Below are 26,519 nucleotides of genomic sequence, written 5' to 3'. Positions count from 1 at the left end.
CTTTGGATGAGCTTCCTATGAAAGTCAGCCTGCCAGTCAAATATTGTCATGCATCGCCTGGGACGATATGTGCCACTTGGTGCACAAACTTGCTACGCCACCGAGTCTTAGGACTCGGGTTCTCTCCTTAGTTTGCTCTGCTGCTTTCCTGTGAGTCATTAGCAGATGGAACCTTCAGAGAGACAAATGCCTGAAATAAGTGGAACAATCGAAACAGCAATCAAGCAACTAAACCTGGGTTTAAAAAAATCTTATTTAAACTTATGGAACAGATATTAGAATTTATTTAGGTTAGTAACGTTTCAAACAAATTGTGAAACTATCCACAAATTTGAATTACAGATATACTGGAATTTAGCAAGCATTTGTTTGGAATGGTGAAAAAAATCCCACATTTATTCTGATGCTGTTAAAATAAATTGGAGCTTGCCTCCCACACAATGGCTGCATGATTCACTTAGGATGCTGCGAATTACAAAACAGCTCCCAGCATTTTCTCCACGCATGTGTCACTGTAACTTCTGTATTTAAATTAATGATTGCACTCCAGAATTATTAGCAATTTTATATGTTTTTCTTCAACAATTTTCTCTCCTTCCTGCCTTCCTTCCTCTCCTTCGAACTTTGACTCCTTTTTTTTAGTGAAGCTAAATACATGGGGCCGGATATTCCGATGCCTACGGGTGTGTATGCGCTGTGTACCCACGCGTAGGGACATCAGAAATGCCAGTTTCAGGCATGCCAAGCGCATGTGCTGAAAACTGGCATTTCCTATCTATCAAGCATCCTCTTGACAGATTGGACGCCTGCCCTGGAGAAGGGCCTCTGCGGGCGGATAGTTTAGCTTTCTGGAGAACCTCCGCCCGCAGAAAACCCTTAGAAATCTTACGCCTGGTAAAAGCAGGCATAAGGCCTGCTTTTAACAGTATAAGATTTGAAAAAAGTAAAACAAAATTTTTTTTTCCACTCATTTATCATTTAAAAATACTTTAAAAAAGGTAAGTTTATTTTTAGCCCCGTAAAAAACATTAATTATTTTTTACAAAAAAATTAATTTTTGTTTAAAATATTTAATTTATTGTAATTTCAACTAATTTTAAAAATGTGATTAAAAAAAAAAATTATTTAATGTTTTAAAGTGTTTTTGGGGTGATCTCCATTCTTTGATTGGCTCCCCATGGCCCACGTGATCCCAGGGACGCTTGCGAACCGCATGCGCCTCTGGGATACATGGGTCCTGCACATTTCAAGTTGGAGAGGCCCAGGAGCGGAAGCGTCTGGACCTCGGGAGCCCTCAGGTAAGTCCGTAGATTTTTTCCAGATCGGAGGCCTCCTCACGCAGGAAGCCCCCGATCGGAAAATACGGCCCATGATCTTAAAATGGTCCCAATTGAGACAAGTTTGTGAATAAACCCGGCCAAATTCAGACCACTTCAGATCCTTTACTGCCTATGCATGGGAATTTTAGGCATACTGTTTAATGGTACCAAATTCAAAAATATTCTCCCAAATTATTTTTTGTTATTTTTGTTATTTAAAATTGTACATAACTGTATGTATGTTTAAAGCACACCTGTTAAATGGTCTGCTCTGATATTTTAACATTTAATACATCACAAAGACATTCCCTCCTCTGTGTATACTCTTCTTTTGGGTGCCAACAATGAGTTTACATCCATTGGCTCCCCTTTTTGTTTGTGTCATGGAAAAGTACAAATTAACCAGAAAAAAGTAAAGCTAAACTTGAAACTCAAAAGGACGGAAAGAATTGGAAGCAAACAAGTCAGAACAACCAAAACTAAAGTGTTTACACTTTTAATGATAATTAGCAGATTTCCTGAGGCATTGCTCACAGTGAGTCAGAAGAGTATGACGGGGAAAGTGTGAGGGGGCAAAGTGCAACAGGTAGTGTTACACTTACATGAAGTATGTGCTGCATGCAAGATCTTTACTGTATTATCAAATTGTGTTTTCTGTCTTTATCTTAGTGTTAATATTATAGCAGTAAAGCTATTCCTGGTATTTGAGTAACTCTACTGCTGTAATATTAGTGGGCTGGATTTTCCAATCGGAGGCTTCCTACGGGCGGATGCCTCCGATTGGAAAAAATCTATGCACTTACCTGCTGGCTCTGTAGGTCCCGAGACTTCTGATCCTGGGCCTCTCCTGGTCCGCACAGGCAGAGGCCCAGGTATCCCAGGGGCACATGCGGTTCGCAAGCGCCCCTGGGATTACGTGGGCCATGGGGAACCAATCAAAAAAGGGAATCCCCTTCACACTTTTGACAGGTCTCTAAGTTCAGATCTGTCAAAAGTATGAATGGGGATCACTTAAAAAAGTTAAACATTAACTTAGTTTTTAATTACGTATTTAAAATTAGTTAAAATTACATTGGCCCAGAAATTCGGGTCGGGGGCTTCCCGCGGGTGTAAGCCTCCGATCTGCACTTACCTTGCGCGCCGGCCGTTGAGCTGTGGGCCCCCGTGGAATTCCGATCCGGGGCCTGGTCCAGCTGCCGGCGCGCAGTATTTGCATATCCCAGGGGCGCAGTTAGTTCGATGCGTCCCCTGGGATCACGTGGGCCATGGGCAGCCAATCGGAGCAGGGAATGCTCCATTCATAAGTCTGACAGGAAGTGCTGTCAAGATTTATAAATGCTACGGCCCCAAAACAACACTGAATCTTCAAATAAATTAAAAAAAAACATCACATTTTTTAAATAAACTATAAATTACATGAAATAACTATTTTAAACAATAATTTAAATTTTTGAAAAAAGTAATTTTATTTTCTAACAGGGCTAAAAATAAACTTACCTTGCTTTAAAGTATTTAAAAATAATAAACCTGTGGAAAAAATGTTTTAATTTTAATTAATTCACCACTTACCTTGTATAAAGCAGGCCTTATGCCTGCTTTTTAAATTTCTAACTTCTGCAGGCTTACCTTCCAGGGAAAACCTGTAAAAAAAAATGAAGTTCGATGCGCACGCGCAGCCTCTCCTGCGCACCTCTTCGTTCAGAGGAACGGAAGTGCCGGTTTCCTGCGCATGTGCAGTGCATGCAGGAAACAGGCACTTCCATTGGGCCTACGGGTGAGTACCCCGTGTGTACTCACCCGTGGAGACCCGAATTTCTGGGCCATTAAATTAAATATTTTAAACAAAAATTAAATTTTTGGGAAAAAATAATTAAAGTTTTTTACCGGGCTAAAAATAAACTTACCTTTTTTTTTTAAAAAAGTATTTTTAAATTATAAATGAGTGAAAATTTTTAATTTTTAAAATTTTTTAAAACTGTTATGCTGGTAAAAGCAGGCCTTACACATGCATAAGATTTTTAAAGGCTTTCAGCAGGTGGAAGTGGTGCAGAAAGCGGAACTCCCTGCCTGCAGAGGCCCTTTTCCCGGGCAGGTGTGCGATCTGTCAAGAGAACAGAAGTGCTCAGTTTTAGTGCATGCGCTTCGCATGCCTAAACCCGGCACTTGCGAGGCTCCTACGGGTGCGTACACACCTTGTACGCACCCGTGGGGGTCAGAAAACCCGGCCCAGTGTTTTGTTCAGAAACATTGGCTGGAATTTTAATTTGGAGGCGGGTAGGGAGTGGGGGGCTGGAAAGCGGTTGGGAAACCTGGGAGAGCAAGCTTCCCTTAGGCCCTGCCAAATGTAACGGCCTGACCTGATTAGCATTTCAAATCACTGATTTCCGCCTGCAGCCAGCCAGATTGAGAGGCTGGTTGGCTGTCGGGTCGGGAGGCCTACAGAACCAGGCCGCAGAGAGGAGAGAGGGAGGGATTGGGGGGCGGGGGATTGGAGGCTGGAGGGGGGCTGTTCAGAAGGTGATCCGGGGCCAGAATGGGGCAGGTTGGAAGGTAATTGGGGAGTGGAGTGGGGCAGGTTGGAAGGTGATCAGGGGACCAGAGGGGGGAGGTCAGAAGTGATCGGGAGGCCGGAGGTCGGAAAGCCCAAGGGTGATCGGGAGCCGTGGGGGGCGATGGGGAAGTCAGAAGTTTGGGGGGGGATTGGAGGCTGGTTGGCTGGTTCGGGGGGCCGGAGGAGGGGGATTGGAGAGAGGAGGTCTCATGGGTGGGGGGCTTGGAGGCCTCAGAAATGAGGGGGCGCAGATCAGAGGCCTGGTGGGGGGGGGCGGTCGGGGAAATCAGAAGGGTCGGGTGGAGGGTCTGATTGTGAGCTGTTGGCGAGGCAGGGACGCTGGATCCAGCAGGTAAGTGGAAAGGCACTTACCGCCTTGATCCAGCAGTCCTTGCCCTCCTTTAGCTGGCAGGTTCCCCAAGGCCCAGGAAATCCAACCAGTCAGAGTTCAATTTAAAATGGTGGATCACCATGAGGCATGGAGCCTCATTCTAATATTTAAATGGGTGAACTGCCTCCTGGGAGCGAATTGGCTGCCTGCCCTCGTCCTGCCTCCGTTAAAACCGGAAATGGGCAGGTTGGAGGCGGGTTGGGGTCGGGATTCAGATTTTTAACTCTTTAACCTTCCATATGACCCCAATCCACCCGTTTTTTGGGGTTAAAATTCCCCCCAATTGTGATTAAGCTGAAAACTTACAAACAGGCCAGCACAAAGAAGCAGGAATTTCCTGGCAGTCTAAGGGTTAAAAGTTTTGCGAAAGTTTGCATATTGTAAGTACAGGTATATGTTCTTATCTGTTTGTGAGTTTTAATATGTATTTTTTTTTTAACAGATATTTAAAATTAATATTTCTTATAATGCGATGTGCATAAATTGATATATTTACAGTTAAAAATAGTGGCAAAATGTACATCAGATAATGACAATTGCTAAGAATATGACACATAATGATAAATTTCATTGATAACTAAGCACCTTCATGCATTATTTCTCGAACTTGCTAACTCTCATTCTGTATAATAAGAATAAAAATGCTAACTTTGTGACTCAACGGATGGCATTCGTCCCCTTCATTGCCCATTGGTGTGCATATTCGTAGACTCCTCAGCCACAGAGTGACAGCACAGCACATGTCCCCTCCGCATTGTTGGTCTCTGTCACAAGCCTGTAACCAAATACATAACTCAGCAGAATAAGGACATGGAAAATATTATCTGCATTCAAATGTGTACATCTGTTAGATTAAACAATGACAAATTATTACCAACCACGCCATTCGCACTGAAGTGTTCTAACATATCATGTTTGACAATTTGCACTAAATCTATTGGCATTTATGTATTTTTTTATATAATCTGATGGAAGACTTTGAAAATCTAGTCCTGACCAGTATGCATACTTTTAGATGAAAGTAATGGAACAAACAAATTGGCCTGAAGTTTCTGCAATGATTTCCACCCAGATATCAGTGCAACTAAAGTAACTATGTGCATAGCAAAAGGTTTCTGTACAATACATTTAAGGATTTGATTTATAAGTTTCGGAACTCTTTTAATACAGTATTCAGGAACCTTTCTGGTATTTCAAACCTCTGACTTAGATGTTACAATAAAATTACAGAATATGGGGGGTGGGGGAGGAGTCACCTATGTTCTCACCTAGTTGTATGAGAGTGTTATATATCAAAATAAAAACTGGTGGAGCATGGGGCCCTTCAATGAATGGTGTGTCCACCTCTACTATATAGTAAAAAGAAAGAAATACTTGCATTTATATAGCGCTTTTCACAACCTCAGGACATCACAAAGTGCATTACAGCCAATGAAGTACCTTTGAAGTGTAGTTACTGTTGTAATGTAGGAAATGCGGCAGACAATTTGCGTACAGCAAGCTCCCACAAACAGTAATGTGATAATGGCCAGATAATCTGTTTTAGTGATGTTGATTGAGGGATAAATATTGGCCAGGACACCAGGGAGAACTCCCCTGCTCTTCTTCGAAATAGTGCCATGGGATCTTTTACATCCACCTGAGAGGGCAGACAGGGCCTCATTTTAACATCTCATCTGAAAGACGGCACCTCTGACAGTGCAGCACTCCTTCAGTACTACACTGGAGTGTCAGCCTAGATTTTTGTGCTCAAGTCTCTGGAAGTGGCACCTGAATCCACAACCTTCGAACTCAGAGGTGAGAGTGCTACAAACTGAGCCACGGCTGATGCTCAATGTGATGATCTCCTTACGTTGGCATTTGAGTAATCAATGCTTAGATACCTGCTAATATTACTACTTAAAGTTCAAAGGGGAGAAATTCAGTATCGCCCTGTTTGGGGTGCAATTATCGGCCGGGCGCAAAGTTTAGCGCATGGCACTAATTATCGCCTCCGACTGCAAACTTGGCTTCTATCGCCCCTGGAGGTGATTTGAGCGCTAAATCAGGCGCTACACACCTCTCTTAAGGCGATAACGCCGAGGAGCGAGGCGCTAACTCAGAGCGCTGGCGAAGCTCATGTGATGCCAGTCAGCAATGGAACACAGACACACTGGCGCCGGCCAGTTCTTAAAGGGGAGAATCGATCTTGCTCTCCATCCACACCCTGCTCATTGCAGCCTTGAATATCGGCCTGGAGAGACCTGTACATCAATTCTGCTGGAAAGAACAATGGAGAGGCCCAGGGAAAGAGTTCAGAGTGCAGCCCCCAAGTCTCTTCTAAATCGATGTAAGGAAGGTCAAATCAAAATGAACCTGCAAAGTGCTGCTCAGTACCCAAAACTCCTTCACACAGCATTGAATCTCTCCAGAAGTGTCTCTCTCTCTCTCAGAATGCGCGGTGCAAAAATGTCGCCAACAAAAAAAGTCAGGAAGCGGTCGCCTTTAAAGAGCGCTCCCTCAGTCCCTTCCCGACCACAAAACGTTCCCCTCAACCATTCTGGTCCGGGGCACTACCAGGGCGTTGCACGCTCGACTGATGTCACAATCTGCAGGTGCAGGTGATCGTGGCGGCAGTGTTTAGCGCTGCCGCAAAATGTCTGGTCAATTTCGCGAGCGGCGCAAACATCACTGCAACCGGGCTCTAGTTGCTCTGCGCCCCATTAATGCCCTTTTAGCCCCCAAGTCTAATGATCAAAATCAATCTCTGTAGAAGGAGTCATAAATGCTCCTAGAGTCTTGCTTGAACCCGGCCTGATCCACTCCCTGGTCGGCGGGTGGGTCAATAATTTGGCGGCAGGAGACCGCAGCCAGAGACCTGTGAGAACAGTCTCTGGCAGTCAGTGGGAGGAAGGGTCTGGAGGTGATGGGGAGGGCTGAGGGGGCATTGGTGATGCAGAGGAGATGGGTGGGGGGAGGCGGGGGGCGGTTCACATTGCATTCGGGGGGGTGGGGGTTGGGGGGGCATTGTGGGGGGTGGTGCAGTGGTTTGGGGGGTGGAGGCCGGGGCTGGGAATGCCCAAGGACACCTTATGGGGCCTGTTGGGGGGGGGCACTCCTATTCCTCCTGGCCCACAAGGAGTTCTAACAAAAGTAATTTTTTAGAACTTACCTTGGCCTCTTCTGGCCAGTCATTGCCTCCCGCCATGGTTCAGCTGTCGGGCTGCAGACAGTGAGGGACTCACCCTGACTTTGAGCTAAGATCACATTGTGGCACTGGTGACATCATCGGGTGGCGAGTTTTAAGTGTAAAGTAGGTCCCTGCCTGCCTATAGTGGGAGCTTCAGCCGATTTGAAAATTGGTGAAGATGAAATGCCACCGGGCAGGAATGGTGCGACCTCAGGCCGGTAAGTCGACTTGGCCTCATTTTAACCCCATCCACCCACTGTCCTTGCTGGGTGAGGGGGGTTAAAAACAAGGCCTTTAAGTTTAAATCGACAAATCTTCGAGTGTATCATGTGTAAGTAAGAGTTCATTTTCCCTGATCATAAGGGAACCAATATTTGAACTGGCTGATGTCCAAATATTGCTACCTTCATACAAGACGGTTCTATCCGTAAGCCACAGACAACCCAGGAGGGAAAAGATATCACATCTATAGACATAGATTTACCAAGGAGGATAAGATAAATGACCAGACAGCGAGCTCTACTGCAATGGCTTGTCAAGGAATCACATTGTTACAAGTTTACCAGCAATATGCTGAACTAGACGAGAACATATCCTGTGGACTTGTTAGTGAAGGTTGCTATCAAGGAATCTAACTGTAACTGAATCTTGTGAACATTATGGGCTGGATTTTAATTCAGGGGTGCGCTGGGGTCGTGTAAACCGCATTTCGTGTTAGCCACCCGATTCTAAATCGATGTGGGAGAATGATGCGATTTTAACTTAAGTGGCCAATTGAGTTCTAACGTGTGGGAACCCATGGGCAATGAGTTTTTCCAGTCTGAAAGTCGCCTCCAATGAGGTCATCATTGTTGCTACATTTAAGGTCTGCAACAAGCCTTGCTTCTTCTGCAGACTGCCAACCTTTTGGCCTTTGCAGTGAGAGGGTCCTGGAGGAAGAATGGCCAGCCAGAGACCTAGGTCTGCTCCCAGGTTCTATGACGTTGTCCTGCAGGCTTTAGTAGGGGGAGCAAGAGCACATAAAGAGGTGCTCTTCACTTCTTCAGGGAGGAAGAAGCCTCCACAGCAAACCAAGGCGGTGTGGATCCAGGTGGCAGAGGAGGTCAACTCATTGTCAGTAACCCACAGAACCTGGCTTCAGTGCAGGAAGAGATTTCATGACCTTCTGCACACTGGAAAAGTGAGTATGAATTTTCCATCACCCTCAATCTGATCCCCATTGCCTTTCCTCACCAGCACTCAGCTTTAGCAATCTCTTCCTCCACATCCCACTTGACACTGACATCCATGCTCCCATACCCAGTCCCTCTCTCTCTATGGTCACATTCACCTAACTATTCGACTATGCAGCCCTCACACTCCCTATCACTGTGATGCTATGAAAACAACTGACAACACACAGGGAGGGCCCTTGGTCTTGCTACCTCACTCCATCTTTGTCTCCTTCTAAGCATCTATGCTATGGATTCTCTACACTCACTCCTTCATTCTCACTCAACCTCCACTTGTCTCCCTTGCTCACTTTCTTGCTGCAGGAAAAGAGAGCTCACAATAACAGAGAAAGAGCGAGGACAGGAGGAGGGACACCCTCAGTAGCTCACCTCACCCCCTGGGAGGATGCGGTCCTGGAGATCGTGGGAGTGGAGGACGATGCGCAAGTGGGGGACGGACAGACGGGTGCATCACAGCAAGCTGATGACAGAATAGTTTTCCATCTCTCTCAATGACATTACATGAGTCGCTGATAATGATTCTGAAGCTCTAACAGATGGACTTATGGTCATCTGCAATATGCAATGTGCATGTAACCTTGGCATCACATCTCTGACTCTCCTTTACTCCCCCACAGGACCATCGCAAGCACCCATCCCCACTAGCCAGAAAGAAGAGCCTGAGCATCCAGACTCCTCAGAGGAAGCTGCAACCTCGGAGGGCGCAGCGTCAGCAGAATTCAGCGCACCCAGCACCAGCGCAGACACTCACACCTCGGTGAGCCCATCGCGAGATAGAGTAGTGTTGTCACCTGGTGTATCACAGCTCACAAGTGAGCTTCAGCAGATTGTGGAGACAGGGACAGCAGTGGAGAGTCCTAGTCGGAGGGCACAGGACTCTGCCAGCTCGGCTCAGCTGCATGTCGACCCTCTGCCTCTGGGTCCACCCATAAGATCAGCAGTGCTGGAACTCCAGAAACAGATGCAGGAGTCTCTGGCAGGTTTTGTCTCCAGGGTCGTTGCGAGTGTGGAGCGAATGGAGGAGTCCATTGCGAACATGAGCAGAGCCTTTGTGGAGTCATTGGCGCATGAACGCATCACCATGGAAAGGATGGTAACTTCCATGGAGGTGATAAGTCGCCAGAGTGCAGAAAACATGGTGAGTGTTCTGAATAGAATGACATCTCTGGAGGAGCGATGGTCATCTATTGAACAGAGAAACCAGACCTTCATGGAAGTCCTTCTGAGTAAGACTGCCAGTGCAGATACAGATCCCCATGGCCCCCTTGATGTGCAGCAAGGTGCTCTCAAGCCACTTGCAAGTGCTGAGGGGGACCTGACACATGAGAGGGAAGTTGGTGGCAGACATCAAGGAAGTGGGGGCTCCTCTCCAAGCGCTCACACTTCCATGCCACTGCAGAGCCCTTGGTCAGAGCCCCACCAGAGTCCACACCCATCTGAGATCGACGTCTCAACCCCTGCACTGCCGCAGGAGCAGCAGACTGTTGACGAGCCCTCACAGGTTCGCAATCCCAGAGGACGCCCGCCAAATGTGTCGAGACAGGAGCAGCAAGAAAGTGAGCAAGGGGCCTTCACATCTGCTGAAGCCACAGGGGAAGCACCACGTAGGAGCACGCGTAAGAGAAAGATACTGCACAAATAGTCACAAGGGTAGTCACTTGGGTGAAATTTGATGTTTCATGTTAAAACGCCATCAGATGATTACTGTAAATAAAAAATCTGACTGCTAAGAGCTGCTGTTGTGGCGTGTGTCATTTCGCTAATGGGACTTCCACATTGAGGGCTTAGGATTACTTGGTATATGCCTCAGTTGAGGAAGTGCTCAGTGAAGGTGGCGAGAGGGGTTTCCCAGGAGGTCACACTGGAGATGGGTGTCAGGCTCCAAATTTCCACAGCTGTGGTTATGCCTTCTAAAAGTTCCCCCAGACCTGAGACAACAAAGTCCTGCCACCTGCAAATGACGGCTGATCAAATATCCTATTTAATGGTGGAGCTGCTGCTAATAGTCAGCAATCCAATTGTGCTCCCACCGGGTTTCACCGTCGTGTTTCAGAACAGGCATGCTTCACGTCGGAAAAGGGTTAAAATCACCAAGGCCTATCAAAATGGCATTATAGAGGCAATCTGGTGCTTGTTAAGGGCCTTAATGGCTTATCCCGCCTCTTGGAGGTGGGACGGAGACGGGACCAGTCGACACGATTTAATGAAAATTGCTTGGAGGCGGGATGGAGGCGGGGTTGGGCCCGCCCACCAGTTTTTGCAATTTTAACCCCCCACACGCCTCCAATTCCGCCTCAACAGCCCGATGAAAATTGAGCCCTATGTTAGTCTTGAACATTGAGCACAATGTCATGTTGAACTAATTAGAGCCAAACCAATGCTGAGTTATGTTGATAAATTTAAACTGCCTTTATTACTTTAAGTTTATTAAATTCATCGGTTAATAACATCTTCAGTATTAGATTGTTGCTAATTGTTTTATCATAATAAAGAAATTATTTTGTCTGACTTCTTTGTTCGTGATTTGGCAAGAAGAGGTTAACTCAGTCATTCAGCGATGCACTTTGTATCCTCAGGGGTTGGATTGGTTTGTGTAACTGTTAATGCAATTTGGACAGGTTATTGTAAGACAGATCAAGTCAGTTAAACTTTAGGCATCTAATAATTCCTAGATGTGGATAGCAAACCTCTAGACGACTGTTTGATGAGAAATTAAGGTGAAGGGGTTAAGGATTTGTTTGGGCTCCTCTGAGGTAAGATAGCTGGTAAGGTGTATGGGTGCACCAACCACAGTGTTTTGTCTTACAATATTAAACAGTTCTTGTATATACCAATGGCATTATTTTCTCATAATTAACTGCTTACTGTCCAATGGCCACATTGCAATCATTAATTCTTCAGGGTGGATATCATCACATGTCATGTCAGAAGCCCTGATAGCACAAAAGGACCCAAACCAGAACATAAATAATGTTTTAGAATTCAGCAAAGGGGGACCAAGAAACTGATAAGGAAAGAGAAAAACGAACATGAGAGTAAATTAGCAAGAGACATAAAAACAGATTGTAAACGTTTCTATAGGTATGTAAATAGGAAGAGATTAGGGAAAGTAAATGTGGGCCCATTAGAGGGAGAGACAGGAGAAATTATAATAGGCAACAGGGAAATGGCAGAGGCATTAAACAAATACTTTGGGCTCGATTTTAATTCCCGAGGCGGGTTGGAGTCGGGTTGCGTGGTGGGCGGGTTCCGGAGCCGCTTCCGGCGGGAACAGCTGCTGATGTTTGATTTTGATTCAATAAGCTTGTTAATTTCAATGAGGTGCGCTGGCCAGTCCAATGAGTGGGATCGGGTCAGCTGGCCGCCTCTGATGACATCATCATAGCAGCTGCTTTTAAAGCTGCCATTCAGCCTAAGCCTTTCTCTTGTGGTTTCCTGGACTTGATTTATACGCAATGACTTCTTCCAGAGGCAAAGCAACTCCTCGTTTTAATGATGACTCCCTCCATGTTCTTGTGGATGCTGTCAGAGGGTGCAGGGAGATTCTCTTCCCTCCTGATGGCTGGAAGAAATCACCTCAGCAGACCAAGGCAGCCTGGCTGCGCATTGCTGAGGAGGTCAGCGCAAGGATCATATGTTAACGCTCATGGATCCAGTGCCGAAAAAGCTTTAATGATCTTGTGTGAACATCAAAAGTGAGTATCCCATCACACTTGCCTTCAATCTGCTTCCCTTCTCTTCTCATCACCATCACCAGCACTGCGTTGTAAGCCTCCTCCTTCACATCCCACCTTACTCTCACTTCCCTTGCACCCTTACCTATCCATCTCCATCTCTGCACTGAATCACCTCAGCATCCTGCCTATGCACCCCTTAGACTCACTCTCACTGTCATGCAGTGACAACAACTAACAACGTACAGGGAGCTGGCTTCCTCTTGGCACCTTACCCCATCTTCGTCTCACTCAAAGCTTCTATGGTAGGGATTAATCACACTCACTCCATCACTGTGGCTGAAACACCACTTGTGTCCCTCCTTGCAGGAAAAGATAGCCCACAATAAGAGGGAGAGAGCACTGACAGGAGGAGGTACACCTACCCTAGCAACATTGACCAGTGCTGAGGAGGCTGCAAACGAGATTGTTGGTGGTGGCAAGGACCTGGAAGTGGGCGATGGAGAGATGGGTGCACTAGAGGAAGCTGGTGACATAATAGAGTTTCATCCCTCTCAGAAAGCAATGGCATATGATGTTCATAGAGATTCCCTTTGTATCATCTACTCAAAAGGATGTGTCTGCTACATCAATATCAGATGTCTAACTCATGCCTTTACTCTCCCACAGGAACATCAAGCACCCCACAATCCAGGATGAAGAGCCAGACGACTCCTCAGAGGAACCTGAGGCCTTTGAGGGAGCAGCGTCACCAGGGCTCAGCGCACCCAGCACCAGTGCAGCACCGCACACCTCGGTGGGGCCCTCGCGAGCTAGAGTAGTGTTGCCACCTGGTCTGTCACAGCGCACAAGTGAGCATCAGCAGATGGTGGAGATAGCGACAGCAGTGGAGAGTCCTCGGCGGAGGTCGCAGGACTCTCCTAGCTCTGCTGAGCTGCATGCAGACGCTGTGCCTCTGGGTCCATCCAGAAAATGAGCGGCTCGGGAAGTACAGAAACAAGTGCCGGAGTCTCTGGAAGGATTTGCCTCCAGGGTTAGTGCGAGTGTGGAGAGAATGGAGGAGTCCATCTCTAACATCAGCACTGCTGTGGTGGAGGCAATGTTGTATGAACGCACCACCATGGATAGTATGGCAACCTCCGTGGAAAGGCTGGCTACCTAAGTGGAAAGGATAGCTATGGCCATGGAGGAAATAAGTCGCTAAAGTCAGGAAAACATGGTGACTGTTCAAAATAGAATGTCATCTCTGGAGGAGAGATGGGCAGCTATTGAGCAGAGAGACCAGAAGTTCATGGACGTTCCTGTGATGAGGACTGTCAGTGTAGATTCGGGTCCTCATGGTCCCCCTGATGTGCAACAAGGTGCTCTCCAGCCACTTGCCAGCACTGAGGTGTGGCTGACACATAAGAGGGATGTTGTTGGCAGGACAGAAGGAAGTGTGGGCTCCTCTCAAAGCGCTCACACGACCATGCTACTGAGGAGCCCTTGGTCAGAGACCCACTTTGCAGAGACCCACTTTGCAGAGACAACTGAGATGGCCGTTTCAGCCCCTGCACAGCCACAGGAAGAGCCGACTGTTGAAGAGCCCTCCCAGGCTCCCAAACCCAGAGGACACCCACCAAAGGTGTCTAAGCAGGTGCAGCATCCTAGTCAGCAAGGTGTCTCTACATCTGCTGAAGCCATAGGGGAAGCACCACGCAGAAGCATGCGTAAGAGAAAGATTAAGCACCTATAGTCACAAGGGTGTCACTTGGGTGATTTATCCTTTTTTTCCTGACTGTTGCTGGTTTATTATCCTTTTGTGATGTGTAAAAGATAAATTATGTCAAACAGTTGATTGTGTGGCCTATGTATTATGGGAAATGGCAAAAGCGCATTGAGGGCTCAGGGTGACTTGCTTTTGTAATGCTGATGGTAAAAGTGATAGGACATAACAGGGTATAGCAGAGATGATGTATGACATTGGACAAGTGTCGCCTGCAATTACAGAGCCATATGGTAGCCACCTATGGTTGAAGAGTAAGCTTATGCTAATGTGGCATGGCAGTGTGCATACCCTGCTTGACAGACAGCAGTGAACTGGAGGGATGCTGCATTGGTCACAACAGGGCATGCAAGGCGCCCCTCGTCCTCCTCCTACTCCTCTTCCCAGGAAGATCTGTGCTGCTACTCACCCGATTATGAGGACCAGGATGAGAGGGCATAATTGTTTCCCATTCCCTTGCTATAGATTTAATTTGAGGCAACAAGCTTGCAAGCGCACAGTCGAAGTGGCTTGAAATGATTCCATTCAGGTCACACTGCAGATGGGTGTCAGCTTGAACAGTTAGAAGGTCAGTAGATGTGCAAAATCTTATCCCATACCTACAACAGTAGAAGACGCAAAAACATTCTGGAAATAATGGGAAACCAAGTGTCTAGAGAGAATGAGGAACTTAAAGAAATCAGTATAAGTAAAGAAATAGTACTGGAGATGTTGTGTCGGTACCTTTTTTACCTAGACACAATTAGAACTCAGAACTCAGAGATTCAAACATGAAGTGCTTTATTCGAAGGGAAAGGGAAGTTCTGGAGAGTTCCAAACAAAGAGAGCTAAACTTAACCAAGAGAACACCCAACCATTTATCTGCTGTGACAGTGCCACCACAGGTGGGAGGAGAACACACAATACATAACATATTCCTCCCCTCTTAAATGGAAGGTCGACATTATTCCTCAACAAGTAAGTTACTTTCAATGCACTCAACTAACCTAGGGTAGAGGTAGACTGCCTCAACCCCTAACTTTACCCTGGGGTTTATTCTGCCCCAGTCTTGTGGGTAAGTCGCTAAGCCTACAGATCCAAGCGTCTTGGAGGCCGCCACTCTCTGACAGGATACCGGCGGTCATCGCTGGCTTCCACAGCAGTAGGCATTGACACAGGCCTAGATGGAGAAGGTGCCTGTGTCAGTCGAAAGTCAGGAGTTTGCACAGATGGAACAGTCTCTTTGACTTCCTGTGTTGGAGAAGAGCACTGTGGCAAAGGATGCTGGTTTGCGGTATCATCCGGAAACAGTTCAGGCCAACCAGCCGTTAGAGCCTCTGTGGCGGTCTCTGCTCCTAGCAACAGTTGATCTGTGTGTCTTCTCCAGACGACGTCCTCAGCAGTCTCAACTGTGTAAGACACAGGGCCCGTCTGCGCGATCACCGTAGCAGGAACCCATTTCGGTCCAGTGTTGTAGTTTCGAGCTAGGACGTGCTCTCCAGGATGAAACCGTCTCTCCTTGGCTCTTTTCTCTCTCTTTTCAACTTGAGCTTGTTGTTGATGATGGACTACCTGCTCTGCCCTTGGAGGTTTGAGTAAGTCAAAACTTGTCTGCAACTGCCTCTTCATCATGAGCGAAGCGGGGGAAGTTTTGGTTGTGGCATGCGGCTCGTTCCTGTAGGACAACAGGAAGCTGTTCAGACGTTGGTGGATTGAGCCCTGACCTTGTGATGCCTTCAAAGCGTGCTTCAAAGTCTGCACGAACCTTTCTGCCTGGCCGTTAGTAGAGGGATGATAGGGCGCAGACCTGATGTGTTGGACACCATTCCCATGCAGGAAGGTTGCAAACTCCTGTGATACAAATTGTGGACCGTTGTCACTTACGAGTTGTTCCGGTGAGCTATAATGGCTGAACATCTCACCAAGTTTCGCAATTATTTTCTCTGCCGTGGTAGACCTCATCACAGCGACCTCTGGCCACTTGCTACGAGCGTCCACAACCACCATAAACATCTTCTCTTCAAAAGGACCGGCAAAGTCCACATGTACTCGCTGCCACACTTCTGCAGGCCAATCCCAGGGGTGTAGGGTTGCCAGCTGTGGAACATTCCGGACCCTTTGACATGGGGAACATGTTTTGGCTTTCTCCTCAATATTCCCATCGAGACCTGGCCACCAGAAGTAGCTTCTTGACATTTCCTTCATCCGAACCATCCCACTGTGGCCTGTATGAAGTTGTTGCAATATAGGTTCCCTCAGAGGTGGCAGAATGATGACACAGCGTCCCCAAAGAAGACAACCTGCCTGGACGGAGAGCTCATTTCTTTATGAAACGTAAGGTTTCAAACTAGGAGAGTCTCCTATCGCTCTCCCTCGAATGACATCGTCCATTACCTCAGACAGGACTGGATCGTTGCGGGTGTACCTTCGCACCTTAACTGCAGTGACAGTTGCTCCCTCTACTTGTCTAAAGTAGAAGATGTCTATCTGACGAGGCTCTGGGGGAGTAACAGGCAAGGGTAGCCTCGACAGACCGTCTGCGTTGCCATGCAAGTCTGATTTGCGATATTTGATGTCGTATGTGTGTCCTGACAACAGTAAAGCCCACCTTTGCATCCTGCTTGCAGCGAGAGATGGAATTCCGGTGTGGGGCCCGAAGATTGAAGTCAATGGACGGTGGTCTGTCAGGAGTGTGAACCTTCTCCCAAACAGATACTGATGAAATTTTCGAATTCCAAAAACGATTCCCAAGGCCTCGCGCTCGATCTGCGCATAGTTACTCTCGGCCTTGTTCAAGGTGCGTGATGCGAAGGCGATAGGTTTCTCTTCACCCGAAGGCATGATGTGGGATATGACTGCTCCCACACCATATGGTGATGCATCACATGTTAGCTGCACGGGTAGCTTTGGGTCGATGTGTGTCAGGACCTCCGATTTCAGCAATGCTTTCTTTGCTTGGGTGAAAGCTTCGTTGCACAGTTCAGTCCATTTCCATGTTTTGCCTTGACATAGCAACTGATGTAACGACTTCAGCAATGTTGCCAAGTCTGGAATAAACTTCCCATAGTAGTTAAGTAGCCCCAGAAATGAACGTAACTGGCTCACATTCTGGGGTACTGGGGCCTCCACGATCGCCTTGACCTTTGACGGCGCCTTATGCAGGCCAGTAGCGTCAATCACATGCCCCAGGTACTCAACTGAAGACTGAAAGAATTCACATTTGTCTTTATGAACTCTGAGTCTGTACTCTTTCAGTCGTTGTAGTGTCGCATCCAAGTTCAGAAGATGATCCTCCTCATTTGTCCCAGTGACAAGGATGTAGTCCAGGTAGCACTGGACTCCTGGCAGTCCACTCAAAATCTGATCCATTGCCCTTTGGAATAGAGCAGGGGCCGACGTAATTCCAAACGGAAGGCGGCAGTACCTGTATAGCCCCTTGTGTGTCACAATTGTCAGCAGCTCCTTTGATTTGTCATCGACATGCATTTGTAGTAAGCCTGGCATAAGTCTATTTTGCTGAACTTTTGCCCTCCGGCCAGGCCCGTAAAAAGATCATCAATGAGGGGAAGAGGGTACTGTTCCACAGACAGCACCGGGTTAATAGTCACTTTAAAATCCCCGCAGATTCGAACAGATCCATCCTTTTTCAGGACAGGAACAATGGGTGTGGCCCATTTGCTCACGCTCACAGGCTCCAGGACTCCATTCTTGACTAAGGCCACCAAGTTAGCCTCAACTTTTGGCCTAATTGCATAGGGTACAGGTCGGGCTTTGTGAAACTTCGGCTTGCTGTCAGGTTTAATGTCCAGTCTCACGCTGATCTTTTTCATGCTCCCAAGTTCCCCATTGAAGAGTTCTGCATGTTTGTTTAACACTGCAGTCAGACCTGACTCCCCTTTTGACATCATGCGGACTGCAGGCCAGTCCAGTGTGATTTTCTCTAGCCAAGCACGTCCGAGTAACGATGGGTAATTTCCCTTTACCACATATAGTGGCAGTTTTGCAGTCTGTCCATTCAATTTAACTGTCACCTCAATGGCATCTCTCATGGCCACAGGTTCGCCGGTATACATCTTTAGCACAATGTTTGTTGGCTGAAGGGTAAGATGCTTTAGCATTTTGTTGTAGGCAGTGTCTGAAACAAGGGACACAGCCGCGCCTGTGTCCACCTCCATCTGCACTGATTGTCCCTCCACCAGTGGTGACACCCAGTAGCCATTTGAACCACCTGCAACCGTCAGTATATGCACCTCTTCCTCCTCAGAGGTGTCGCTCCCCTCTGTTTTGCTTGTTCCATCATACTGCACTGAATGAACACTCTTTTTCCTCTCTTGTCCAAATACAGACATTTTGCTTCCATGCTTCCCAGCTGTGTCTGTTCTTTTTTTACCTCTACAGGCACGTTCAATGTGACCCTTTTTGCCACAATTTCGGCATTCCAGCTCCGTACACCAGCAGTCATTAGCGTGATGGCCCGTTTTCCCACAACGGTAACACGTGCCGTTCCGCGCACCTTTAGGCTCAGACGACACCTTGTGAACTTTCCCTGTTGAACTCAACTGGTGAGCTTCCTTTTCCGCCATCTCCATGGAGACACTAACTTCAATGGCCTTTTCAAGAGTAAGGTTGTCCTCAGTGAGAAGGCGCTTCTTTGTGGCTGCACTTTGTAGACCACATACAAGTCTGTCTCTAATGGTGTCATTCAGCACCTCCTTGAACTGGCAGTGTTCCGACAACCTTTTTAAAGCAGCAATAAACATTGTCACTGATTCCCCCTCCTCTTGATTCCGTTTGTGAAATCTAAATCTCTCAGCAATAACCAGAGGTTTTGGTGAAAAATGTGCTCCAAGAATTTCCACTAGTTGCTTATATGTTTTAGTTCCTGGCTTATCTGGCTGCACAAGGCTGCGAAGTAAATTGAATGTCTTCCGTCCCATTACACTCAAAAAGGTAGGCACAACCTTTTCGTTTGCCACCGCATTCACCAAGACAAAATAGTGAAAACGTTCCATATAAGCGCTCCATTGCTCCACATTTTCATCAAAATCACCGATGTTTCCTAATATAGTAGCCATCTCACGTTTCAAATTTAAATTTCTGTTTACTCACTGCACCCGTAACGTACGCAGGTTCATCTGCTCCTCGTCGCCACTTTGTTGTGTCGGTACCTTTTTTACCTAGACACAATTAGAACTCAGAACTCAGAGATTCAAACATGAAGTGCTTTATTCGAAGGGAAAGGGAAGTTCTGGAGAGTTCCGAACAAAGAGAGCTAAACTTAACCAAGAGAACACCCAACCATTTATCTGCTGTGACAGCGCCACCACAGGTGGGAGGAGAACACACAGGAGAAATTAATGGGACTAAGTAGCGACAAATCCCCTGGACCCGACGACCTACATCCTAGGGTTTTAAAAGAGGTAGCTGCAGAGATAGTGGATGCATTGGTATTAATCTTCCAGAATTCTCTAGATTCTAGAACAATCCCCAAGGATTGGAAGGTAACAAACATAACCCTGCTATTTAAGAAAAGAGGAAGAGAAAAAATGGGAAACTATAGGCCAGTTAGTCTGGCATCAGTAGTAGGCAAAATGCTAGAATCTATTATTAGGGACGTGGTAACAGGGCACTTAGAAAATTGTAATATGATTAGGCAGAGTCAACATGGTTTTATGAAAGGGAAATCGTGTTTGACAAATCTGTTCGAGTTTTTTGAAGAATAATCTAGCAGGATGGATAAAGGAGAACCAATGGATGTAGTGTATTTGGATCTTCAAAAAGCATTCGATAAGGTGCCACACAAGAGGTTATTACACAAAATTAGGACTCATGGGATTGGGGGTAATATACTAGCACGGATTGAGGATTGGTTAATGGACAGAAAACAGAGAGTAGGAATAAACGGGACTTTTTCGGGTTGGCAGGCTGTAACTAGCGGGGTGCCGCCAGGATCAGTGCTTGGGCCTCAGCTATTTACAATCTATATTAATGACTTAGATGAAGGGACTGAGTGTAATGTATCCAAGTTTGCTGATGATACATAGTTAGGTGGGAAAGTAAACTGTGAGGAGGACGCAAAGAGGTTGCAGAGAGATATAGACAGGTTAACTGAGTGAGTAAGAACATGACAAATGGAATACAATGTGGGGAAGTGTGAAGTTTTCTCTTTGGTAGGAAAAACAAAAAAGCAGAATTTTTGAATGGTGAGAGATTGGGAAATGTTTGCATTCAGAGGGACCTGGGTGTCCTTGTACATGAATCATGGAACGTTAACATGTAGGTACAGCAAGCAATTAAGAAAACAAAAGGTATGTTGGCTTTTGTTACAAAGGGATTAGAGTATAAGAGTAAAGAAGTCTTACTACAATTATACAGGGCATTGGTGAGGCCACACCTGGAGTACTGTGTACAGTTCTGGTCTCTTTACCTAAGGAAAGATATACTTGCCTTAGAGGGAGTGCAACAAAGGTTCACTAGACTGGTTCCTGGGATGAGGGGATTGCCCTGTGAGGAGAGATTGAGTAGACTAGGCCTATATTCCCTAAAGTTTAGTACATAAAATTCTTAAGGGGCTTGACGGGGTTAATGCTGGGAAAATGTTTTCCCTGGCTGGGGAATCTAGAACACGGGGTCACAGTCTCAGAATAAGGGGTCGGCCATTTAGGACTGAGATAAGGAGAAATTTCTTCACTCAAAGGTTTGTGAATCTTTGGAATTCTCTACCCCAGAGAGCTATGGAGGCTCAGTCGTTGAGTATATTCAAGACAGAGGTTGATAAATTTTGGGGAACTAAGGGAATTAAGGGGTATGGGGATAATGCGGGAAGGTAGAGTTAGAAACATAGAAACATAGAGATAGGAACAGGAGTAGGCCATTCGGCCCTTCGAGCCTGCTCCGCCATTCAATGAGATCATGGCTGATCTTCATCTGAGATCTTAGCTGATCTTACCAGTTCAGTACCCCGTCCCCGCCTTTTCTCCGTAACCCTTAATCCCCTTAGCCTTCAGAAATATATCCAATTCTCTCTTGAAAATATTTATTGAATTAGCCTTCACAGCCCTCTGTGGCAGGGAATTCCACAGGCTCACCACTCTTTGAGTGAAGAAATTCTTCCTCATCTCTGTTTTAAATGATTTGCCCGCTATTTTTAGACTGTGGCCCCTGGTTCTGTGCTCCCCTGCCATTGGAAACATTCTCTCTGAATTCAGCCTGTCCAGGCCTGCCATAATTTTATATGTTTCGATGAGATCCCCTCTCAATCTTCTAAACTCCAGTGAGTACAAGCCCAAACTATTCAATCTCTCCTCGTAGGTCATTCCCGCCATTCCAGGTATCAGCCTGGTGAATCGCCGCTGCACTCTTTCCATGGCAAGAACATCCTTCCGCAGATGGGGCGACCAAAACTGTACACAATACTCCAGATGCGGTCTCACCAGCACCTTGTACAGCTGTAGTAAGGTATCCCTATTCCTATACTCGAACCCCCTTGATATGAAGGCCAACATACCATTTGCCTTCTTAATCGCCTGTTGCACCTGCATGCTCTCCTTCAGTGACTGGTGCACAAGAACACCCAGGTCCCTCTGCACTTCCCCATCTCCCAATCTATTGCCATTTAGATAATAATCTACCCTCCTGTTTTTACCCCCAAAGTGGATAACCTCGCATTTATCCACATTATAGTGCATCTGCCACGTATCCGCCCATTCCCCCAACCTGTCCAAATCGCACTGTAGCCTCCTGACATCCTCATCAGAGCCCACCCCTCCTCCTAGTTTAGTGTCGTCAGCGAATTTGGAAATATTGCATCCAATTCCCTGATCCAGATCATTTATATATATTGTGAACAGCTGGGGTCCCAGGACAGATCCTTGCGGCACCCCGCTGGTCACTGCCTGCCACTCCGAAAACGAGCCGTTTATTCCAACTCTCTGTTTTCTATCCGCCAGCCAGTTCTCTATCCACGTTAATACTTTGCCCCCAATCCCATGAGCCTTAATTTTGCATGATAATCTTTTGTGTGGAACCTTATCGAAGGCTTTCTGGAAGTCAAGGTACACCACATCCACTGGCTCTCCCCCATCTATTTTACCAGTTACTTCCTCAAAAAATTCCAGCAGATTAGTCAAACACGATTTACCCTTTGTAAATCCATGTTGACTCTGTCCGATCCTTTCCCCATTTGTCAAGTGCTCCGCTATTTTATCCTTAATAATGGACTCTAGCATTTTGCCCACAACCGATGTAAGGCTTACTGGTCTATAATTCCCTGCTTTCTCTCTACCCCCCTTTTTAAATATTGGGGTAACATTAGCTACCCTCCAATCCACGGGTACTGTTCCCGAGTCAATGGAGTTCCGGAAGATGATCCTTAGAGCATCTGCTATCTCCAGGGCCACCTCCTTAAGTACCCTAGGATGTAGTTTATCAGGCCCCGGGGATTTGTCGGCCTTCAGTCCCCTCAACTTACCCAACACCATATCCCTAGAGATACTAATTTCTGTCAGCTCCTCCCTCTCATTAGTCCCTATGTTTGCCGATATTCCTGGGAGGTTATTTGTGTCCTCCTTTGTGAATACAGAACCAAAGTATGAGTTTAATTGGTCTGCCATTTCCTTATTCTCCATTATATATTCTCCCGAATCGGACTGCAAGGGACCGACTTGGGATTTTACCAGTCTTTTCCTCCTGATATACCGATAAAAGCTTTTGCAGTCTGTCTTTATGTTTGCTGCAAGTTTACTTTCGTATTCTATTTTCCCCTTCCTGATTAATCCCTTTGTCCTCTTTTGCTGTATCCTGTACTGCCCCCAATCTTCCGGTCTGGTGCTTTTTTTTGCCAGTTGATATGCCCTTTTTTTTTATTTTATGCTGTCCCTAATTTCCCTCGTTATCCACGGTTGAGCCACCTTTTTAGGTTTATTTTTATGCCAAACCGGTATAAACATGTTCTGGAATTCTTCCATTCTATCTTTGAATGCTTGCCATTGTCTATCCACTGTCAATCCCCCCAGAAACACCACCCAATCAATCTTACCCAATTCCCGTCTCATACCCTCGTAATTCCCTTTATTTAAGTTCTGGACCTTAGTCTCTGATTCAATTTCCTCACTCTCCATCTCGACTGAGAGCTCGATCATATTATGATCGCTCTGACCCAAGGGGCCTCGTACAAGAAGAAGTAGAAGTAGAAGATCAGCCATGATTTTTTTGAATGACAGAGCAGGCTCAAATGGCCAAATGGCCTACTCCAGCTTCTATTTCTTATGTTCTTATGTTCTTACCATGCAGGAATAGGCCAACCTGCAAACAAAGCCACAGCAACATATGCCTGAACAATTGTACAGCCAGAAGACTAATGTGAAAAACGAGTGTGCAGCAGACGGACAGAGACACTGTCAGCACTTCTTAAAGGGACATACACATCTTTCAAGTAAGTTTGCATTTAAGCTTTTGGACTGGATTTTTTATATTTTATTGAAGTAGTGGCTTGGTGCAATACACGTTAAAAGCTTTTAAAGTGTGCAGGGAGTGCTGCTGGATGCTTGCAAGGCCTCAGATGGTAAAGGAAGGCCTCTGAGAAGACAGAAAATGCTAGAAATACTCAGCAGGTCAGGCAGCATCCATGGAAAGAGAAACAAAGTTCATGACTCAGGTCGCGATGCTGCCAGATCTGCTGAGTATTTCCAGCATTTTCTGCTTTTATTTCAGATTTCCAGCATCCGCTTGCAGAAGGAAGAGGAAGATGCAGAAGAGGAAGAAACAGAAGAGAAGGAAGCTGAAGAGGAGGAAGCAAAAGGAAGGATGCAACACAGACAGCCCATTTCTGGCCGGGAAGCCGGGATGGAATCATCCGCCTGTGGTACCAGTGACCACAACCCCAATTCCCCTTTCAATTTTTGTCCCACTCCTTACCTTCCCTCTGTTACTGACCATCACAGCATCCTCTTGGCCACAATGCTGAAATAAAAGACACCACAAAGCAAACTTTCCAGTCCAACATTATACATCTAACCATCCAATATGACATCAAGAAATCAACTAATCACCCTTATGCATTCCCTTTGTGACAGTCTTTTGTGTGCCTTTGCCTATCCTACTGATGTCACACAGTGCTACCTCAGTGCTTGCAGCATGGCTGGTGGAAGGCTGCGACTTTCATTGGGGGACACTTCAAATGGCCTTGCAGGACGACCTCGAGGAGCCGGTGACTGGGAGTGTCAAAACAAGTGATGGTGTTTCTTCTTCTTCACTCTCCGCTCCCTCTTTTTGGTCAACCTTTGGCTGGGCAGGGTGTATTTCTTAGGTTTGCGAAATGAGGAAGGCACAAGAGTGCAGTCCTGGTGAGGGGAGGGTGGGAAAGCAAGAGGTGCAAGCGAGAAGGAGGATAGCGTATGAGGATACTAGCATCTTGTATCCTTTCAGCCCTACCACTGTCCAAGGGCTCAGCCATGTCCCTGCCAAGAATGGTCAGCACCATCTCCTCCAAAGGGGTAAGGTGAAGCTAGGAATGGGAGGTAAGCCTCGCGTTTGGTACAGATTGTTGGTAGGTGAGTGATTGGGGGGGGCGGGCATTGAGAGGTGTGTGAGGCTAGTGGTGCAGTTGGTAGGAGACGGCTTTCGAAGATGCATTCGCTGACCTTGACCAGTGGCCTGAGGTCATGAAGCTTCTTTGGGCACTGGAGCCAGGTGGTGGGGGCTACACTGCACTGGCAGTGACAGCCTCGGAGATGTGGTCCCTCATCCTTCTTTCTGGAGGACCTCTTGGCCTCCGTGGGTAGTGTACCTCTGTTGCAGTGTTAACCTCCTGCACAAAGCTGGAGTGCTGTGTGCGAGACCCTGGATGCCCCTTCTCTGGCTTGCTGAGCCATTTGTGTTAGTGCTGAAGAACTTTTCTCATTTTTTAGGTGCAGAAGGCAATTCAGCTTTAAAAGCTGAAGATTTTCATTTGGGAATTCTTTTTAATGTAAATTTTTTTTCAGAAGGCAGTACAACTGTAAGGGCTAACAACTGCCTATTGTTAAATGATTTTTATTTTAGAAGGTAGTTCCCCTTTAAGGGACCACATTGCTTTATAAAATGACAGCTTTGCTTTAAGAGAAGGCTGTTCTGGTTGCAATGATGCTATGGCCATGCTACATTGGGCCTCCTGCTTGGACTACTGCCATGAAAAAGGCCTTGCACGGTAAGTTTACCGCTGGGCTAATATTAATTAGCAATCAGCACCAATATCCTGGTCCTGCCAGTGCCATTATTTTCGGTGGCCATTAACTCTGGCCCACAGGTTTTTAATCGCTCTCTAATTTACAGGCCTAAGTATCTGAGCTGGACATTTAAAGAAACCTGGGCCCAAATTTCAGCTCCCAAGTGCCCGTTGTTTGGGTGCTACCGCTTTGGTTCCAAAATGGCATCTGCGGCATGCATGCATGCTTCTGATGTGGGCTGTGTCGGACGCCATCTTGGGTAGGGCGTTAGCACGGGCACAGGTAGCGTGTGCCGGAAGTATGCAGGGTAGGCAGATCGTTACGTCAATCAGCATGCAGAACTGATTTGATGCCAGCGGTGCCATTTTGGAATTCAATGCTCCAACTAATGCCCACTCAAGCTCGCACAGCTGAACATGCGTTCAGCAGCAGGAACAACCCCCAACCAATGCTATTTAAAGGAATCATCAACTATTTACACTTTAGCTGCTGATTGATTGCTACTGGCTGTTGCTGAGTTTGTAGAAGTGTTTGGTGGTTTGTACAGTTATTTCAGGTGGCTGAAGTTTACAGGGAGTGGTGTGGCAGGTGCTGAAGGACTTTGTCCTGACTTCAAGGATTCTGCACAGACCACTTGCTCCAAGACATGGGTGCAGTAGTAGGAATTCCACTTGGCCTACAGCATGACAGGGAGAATGAGCAGAGGTGACACAGAACAGGACAAGCTGCAGGAAGAGGGAGGAGGAGGAGGGGGAGAAGGGCTCTCAACAGAAGGCCATAGCTGCCCAATGTGTTCAGGGAGCAATGCTCCTACCTGAACCTCAGCGAAGAACAGTGTGTCAGACGTGTGCGCTATGAAGGTCACGCTGACCATGAACTTTTATGCATTGTGCTCCTTCCAGGCTGGAGCAAGAGATATTTGCAACATCTCCCAGTTTGCCGTCCACTGTTGCTTAAGGGAGGTAACTGAGGCTCTGTATTCCAAGAGAGCTGAATACATTTCTTTCTCTCTGGCCAGAGAGTAGCAGGCGGAGCGAGCACACGGTTTCGCGAGGATTGTAGACTTCCCCATGGTGCAGGATGCCATTGACTGCACGAGCGTTGCTTTGCAGGTGCGCATGTAAACTCTGAGATGTACCGCAACCGAAAGGGATTCCACTCCCTCAATGCCCAGCGGGTATGCGACCATACTCAGCGAATCATACAGGACAATGCCAGGTATCCTGGCAGCAGTC

General features: G+C 46.7%; 1 protein-coding gene across 1 annotated transcript in view; it reads right to left on the bottom strand.

Moving 5' to 3' along the window:
• Window positions 1-26,519, bottom strand: part of prok2 (prokineticin 2) — a 49,767-nt gene that overhangs the window by 6,066 nt on the left and 17,182 nt on the right. The window contains exon 2 of the mRNA XM_086002288.1: window positions 4,911-5,036. Coding sequence (XP_085858414.1) covers window positions 4,911-5,036 — 126 coding nt within the window. The remainder of the gene's footprint in view (window positions 1-4,910; window positions 5,037-26,519) is intronic.

Source organism: Somniosus microcephalus, chromosome 11 (assembly GCF_052327205.1).
Source record: "Somniosus microcephalus isolate GS21.2 chromosome 11, FLI_Smic_1.0, whole genome shotgun sequence".
In the NCBI taxonomy this organism is placed as follows: Eukaryota; Metazoa; Chordata; class Chondrichthyes; order Squaliformes; family Somniosidae; genus Somniosus; species Somniosus microcephalus.
The sequence above is the reverse complement of the archived record's forward strand: the minus strand, read 5'-3'. Positions and strand labels throughout refer to the sequence as shown.